The 5,787-nt window shown below is 30.9% G+C and overlaps 1 protein-coding gene across 1 annotated transcript; it reads right to left on the bottom strand.

The window, feature by feature from the left end:
• Positions 1-263: 263 nt before the first annotated feature.
• Positions 264-2,904, bottom strand: LOC132301517 (jacalin-related lectin 3-like). Its single transcript, XM_059798766.1, has 3 exons — positions 2,698-2,904; positions 671-1,096; positions 264-497 (listed from the first exon to the last, which is right to left on the bottom strand). The coding sequence occupies exons 1-3, from the start codon at positions 2,902-2,904 to the stop codon at positions 264-266; spliced, it is 867 nt and encodes a 288-aa protein (XP_059654749.1).
• Between the last annotated feature and the right edge of the window lie 2,883 nt (positions 2,905-5,787).

Genomic DNA, 5,787 nt, shown 5'->3' with positions numbered 1-5,787 from the left:
ATAACCAACCCTACTTTCAAGCTTAGCACAAAATAATAATAATAATAATAATAATAATAATAATAATAATAAAGAAAATTACTTAAAATCATACACACAAACACATGCTTGTGTTGCCTTGACCACTTTCACCAAGCTTTACGGACAACACAGAGCATTCATTATTTTTACTGCATCGAATACAAATGCAGTAATGTCTAAATTTTATTAAAAATTAAAAGACTAGTAAAAGTTGGCTCATGATCATTGTCCAAATTTTATCCTCACTTATCGAGATATGCTCCAATTGCAGTAAGATATTTGTGAGACCTTCCATAGAATCCAACAATCTTGCTACCAGTGGATGGGAATTCAAATTTCTCTCCATCTTCCATGCCAAATGGTCCATATGTTCTTTTGTTGCTTTGAAATCCAAGCGACCGAATGACAACCACTTTATCTACTTGTCCATAGTACCCCCAAAATGAAAGCAAAAATTCATCTGAGTCTAATTTGACCTGCAATAATTTATATAGGCGAAAAAAAAGGGTAAGTATCCATGGCAGTCATATTTGCAAAAATGAAAGCTTGAATATTAAAATCTTCAACAAAAAAAGAGAAAATTTGAAACTCAAATTGCATATATATGTATGTATATATATCTATATATATATATATATATATATATTACCGTGCTTAGTTGTCCGCCGTCAGAACCATGCTTTGTTCCCGATACTGGCTTTCCAACATTATCATAAACAAATTGGATAGAATCAATTACCCATCCAGAGTGTATAATTAATTCTCTTACCGTGCTGTAAGTTCCATCATCCCACTGTTGTCCACCACTAGTTCCAAATGGACCAACACTAGGTACTGTAGTTTTGAATGGTGTAATGTATACTCCAATTGAATCCAAAACATCACCCTTCCGTCCAAAGAATCCAACAATCTTGCCTTCAGCTAACCGGGATTCAAAACGAGTTCCTCCTTCCTTACCATATGGTCCATATTGTTTTTTATTGCTTTGGAATGTAAGAGAATTCACAACACGAGACTTAGTACTGTGATACCCTGACATCGAAATGAGATATTCGGTAGGATGGTCTAATTTAACCTGTAAGATTTTAATTAACAAGGATAAACTTGATATTACGACAAACACTGATAAACCACAAAAAAGACAGAAAAACGTAACGTCCAAGAAAATTTTCACTATGTTAAAAAAGGGAGATTATAAGTTTTCAAACCCCCAATCTTTTCTCTCTCATACTCTGTTTTCAAACCCATCTTTTGTCTCTCTCACACTCTATTTCGTCTTTCAATGTTTTCTCATACCACACTAGAAAAAGTGATTAGAATATTGACTAGAATTTGGATCCATGAAACCCAAGACCAAATGAGGTTTCTTTTTCTTCCCTGCCCCCCGCTATGGCATAGCCCAATTTTTGGATAAAAACCTGGTCACAACAGTACCTTGCCGAAAACAAATTCGAATAACAAATTTACAGGTTTGTGTACTAAGATATGTATATATGGTTGTATACTTCATAATGTGAATTGTAGAGTTCTAAGATAGATAGATATCATTTATACGTTTTATATCAGGGGCTCAGTATACTTCATAAAAAATATTCAACTATTATGAAAAATATAGATAGTTCAAATTATAAGGCAAACAAAAAAATAAAATAAAATAAACATCATTGTAAAATAATATGGTAATCAAGGTGTAGTATAAGAAAGATAAATATTTGACAAATATAAGGCCCAAAATATTGAATTGTAATATTTCGATTCACTACAATTACAACTATCATAGATGGATTTTCGTATTTTGAAAGCAATGTATACTAGCCTCATTATCCATGTCACATTGGGCAGCAGCACTATTTTTTTCATTGATTTAATTATCTTCAATCAAGTTAGTGATGATAGCCTCAATAAAAATAGTGATGGAGACGTGAATATATTTTTGTGGAGGCTGCATATTGAAAATGTTAGAGTAATTTATTTTTTTAAGTAACATGACTTCTAAAAGTGCAGTAAGACAATAATTCGAAAAATAGAAGTGGTCTATTAGTCTCTGTTTAAATAGTATGTCATTATTCGCAAAAAAATGCAGTAAGGAAATTTTCAAATATATAAAATGCATACATTGAGTTCATAATAATAAATTCAAATAAGAACGGGAGGGAAAAAATTTACAGAACATATATACATCATACATGAGCGCAAATAGAAGAATTTTAAGGGAAAAAATAAAAAAATAAATAAAAATAAATTAATTAATTAATTAAAAAAAAAAAAAAGAAGAAGAAGAAAATAAAATAAAATAAATGAGAGAACTTTAAAAAGGACAAAAAAAAAAAAAAAAAAAAAAAAAATGGTTTAATTGAAGAATGGGAATATAACTTTTTCTTCTAAGGGAATCTAAGGAATTTGAATAGTAAAAGAGAAAAAAAAAAATTAAGAAATATTTTTAGCAAATGAAAATTATAGGGAAGCAATATGTAAAATTTCTCATACATAATTTTAATACACATAATAATGTGATATAGTCCGTAATGATTTTTTTTTTTTTCTTCAGATGTTACGTTTTCTAGCTAGCTAGCTTTCACAAAACATGAGAGGCTTGACAAATATTATAGAATCAAATAAATTTGCGCATGAGTCGCAGATTTGTAAAATAAAATTGCATATATATATATAAATTACCGTGTGTGGAGTTTCGGTTAGACGACCACGCTTTTGTCCCATTACTGGCTTTCCATCAACATCATAGACAACTTGGATGGAATTAATCTCACCAATTTTGGAGGAGTGTATAGTTATTTCCCTTACCGTGTTGTAGGTTCCGTCATCCCACTTATCTCCTCCTGCACCACCATATGGCCCGAAACTAACTGTCTTCCCATCCGCCATGGATTCCTTAAAGCTCTAGATAAGTGTAGCACCTTAAGTTTGCATCAAAAAATAATTACGACATATATATATATATATATATATATATATATATATATATATATATGTATGTATATATATATATATGTATGTGTGTGTATATATATGTGTGCAAGCTAGTATGCAATTCAAGAAAATGAAATTAGTTCTCCCTTTTATATGGGACAAAAATTTGGAGGCAGACACATGCATACTCATTATCCAAAACATACTCATTATGTTTAGGCTCCCTCTTTATAATATTTAAATTTACTTTTCAAAAAAAAAAAAAAAAAAACATATTGGGATTCAAACTCTCAACTTCCTCTATGAGGGGAAGAGATCATATCATTGAACTTGAGGTTCTTTTATAACTAGAAAAATAAAATAAAATAAATTTACCATATACCTACATAAATATATCTATATCTATATATACATTTCCAAAATATAATTCAGAGACCATTACTTAAAAAGACTCACTGAATATGAGGGTAGATACTTTTATTATCATTTCTTAAACAAACAATACATCTAAACCATTAATTAACCTTATTATTTCTTTTGTCACATTGAAAGCACGTAGTTATATGTGACACAATTGTGTCAGTAGGTCACTAGACACACTATGTATTGCAAGTGTGTCTCCATAAGTTTAATCAAGTAATAATCCTAGGAGCTTCTTGCTAACGTTTTAAAGAATACGATAGGTTATGAGATAAATGTTAGGATGATGGTGACTACAAATCAAGACTAGCACAAATTGAGTAGTTATAATTTTCTTTTTTCTATTGGCATGGGAATTAATATGAAGAACAATTACTTACTCATCTCTCGCTATAAAACTCATGCTGATATGTAACTTTTTGAGGATCAATAGAGAAAAATAGAGCAAAAATAGAAAAGAAAAAGGTTGATGATGTAATAGCCAAAAAGATGGAAAACATACCAAAAAGAATAGACGAGAAAGGGCTGCCAGCTACTAGGAAGAGAAGGAAGAGTTGTGTGGAAATAGAAGGGAGATGGCATGGGTATATGTAGCCAATGGATTATGGAGGCATAAGCCGCGCCTCCCACCCCAAATTACCACGTTTCTTCTTCATGCTATGTCCCCCAAAAATTGTTATTTTATTTCATGACTTACAAAAAAAAAAACTTATTTTATAATTGATCCTAAAACCTCTTGGCCTCCCCCCAAAAAAATTATTATTTATTTATCCGCCCTAAAATTTATGAGTTTTGAAATAAGTATAACTCTGTGTCCAATAAAAACATATTAAAATTTGCAATTGAACCTTTTTAGCTTACTTTTAAAAGCTCACAACTTGTCAAAAAGTATATATAAATTCATTGGTATGGTAATTTTATATTTATAATATTCATTATATGAATTAAAGAGAGAGAGAGGAAAAATTACACCAATGTGTCTTCATTTTTAATAACTAATTCTTAACATTCTTACCATGAAAAAAAAAAAATTACACACACTAAAGTGTAGTTTTCTTAATTGTAGGTTTAAATTGAGGTAAATGTGTGGAATTGAGTTTCGATGGTTCTTGGGGGGGGGGGGGGGGGGGTGGAGATTTACATATGATGGTAAAAAATAATGATACTTGGATATAATCATATAAACACGGATACGTAGTCCGTAAACTACTTCATGCATTAGGGCGCCATCTATAAGATTTTTAAATGCTAACCCTACAGACACACACACACACACACATATATATATATCACTCGGGGTACAGCTCATAGAACGCAATATATATATATATATATATATGTGTGTGTGTGTGTGTGTGTATATATATATCACTGGGAGTACAGGTAGAACCACATTGATTAAGAAATGACCAACTTTCAATTCATAGACAAAGCGTCAACAACTTGATACTAAAAACCAAAGCATAAATTATTTGTAAATTGTCACAACTGAGAATCTTTTTATTCATACACCGCTCGTTCATTCACGTGTATGTTGAATGTTTAAAGGCACCAATAGTGGACGGAAGCGAGACAAGACACGTGCGCACGTGCCCAAGATCTATTATTATGATAACTTTTGGATGCTAATCACAAGGAGCTGTCATTGTTTGAAGTTTGAACCTTGAATAGCATGGTGTATGTATTTCGGAGTATTAGAAATAGGAGGTGATGTTCTTTACTGTGCACCAAAACTGACACGTGCGCACTTGTCTCCCCGCGAGAGGTGGAAGGACTCCCTATCCGTGAGATTAGGATTAACCTCTGACATGATACTGTGTATTCATATTGTTCAATTAATATACTGTATTCATATTGTTTGGGTTTTCATTTTTTTCCTTATTGTAAAGCATTAAAAGATACATCACACTATTATTTTTCTCTTCTTTCATCACGTGGTGGATCTCAAAACAAGGAATCAAATATTTGGTCCAGTGAACTTGAAAAAAAATAAATAAATAAAAATAAAATAAAATAAAAAAGAAGTGGTATGCCTTTGCTTATTTGATTATCAGTGCAATTATAATGAGAAGGATATGCATTTGGTTGTTTTTTGGGAAAATAAATTAAAAAAAATAAAAAGTATAGAAAGAGCTAGCTGCTCCTATAACGCCATCACCCTTCCAACGGAAATATATAATACTAATTATAATAATAAAACTCTTTATGAATGTGAAAATTTTTGAGTTGCACTATACAGAATGCACAGCGTGAAAGTTTTTGAGTTGCACTATACAGAATGCACAGTTTTTGAGTTGCACTATACAGAATGAATGTAAATGATTGATTCAAAAATAACCTAGAGAATGAATAAGCTTGTTTTACTTTCTTCTTTATTTGATTATTTTAATTTTAACCAAATTAAAATTGAGTCAACCG

The sequence above is a fragment of the Cornus florida genome, unplaced genomic scaffold, assembly GCF_030987335.1.
Source record: "Cornus florida cultivar Cherokee Brave unplaced genomic scaffold, ASM3098733v1 CherokeeBrave_3.0.0_Hap2_Chr03, whole genome shotgun sequence".
Classification (NCBI taxonomy): domain Eukaryota; kingdom Viridiplantae; phylum Streptophyta; class Magnoliopsida; order Cornales; family Cornaceae; genus Cornus; species Cornus florida.
This window is presented reverse-complemented; position numbering and strand designations above follow the sequence as displayed.

Coding starts and splice junctions, on each gene's coding strand:
- LOC132301517 (XM_059798766.1), bottom strand. CDS start 2,904: ATGGCGGATGGGAAGACAGTTAGTTTCGGGCCATATGGTGGTGCAGGA. Junction 1,097..2,697: donor TAACCGAAACTCCACACACG/GTAATTTATATA, acceptor AAAATCTTACAG/GTTAAATTAGACCATCCTAC. Junction 498..670: donor ACGGCGGACAACTAAGCACG/GTAATATATATA, acceptor AAATTATTGCAG/GTCAAATTAGACTCAGATGA.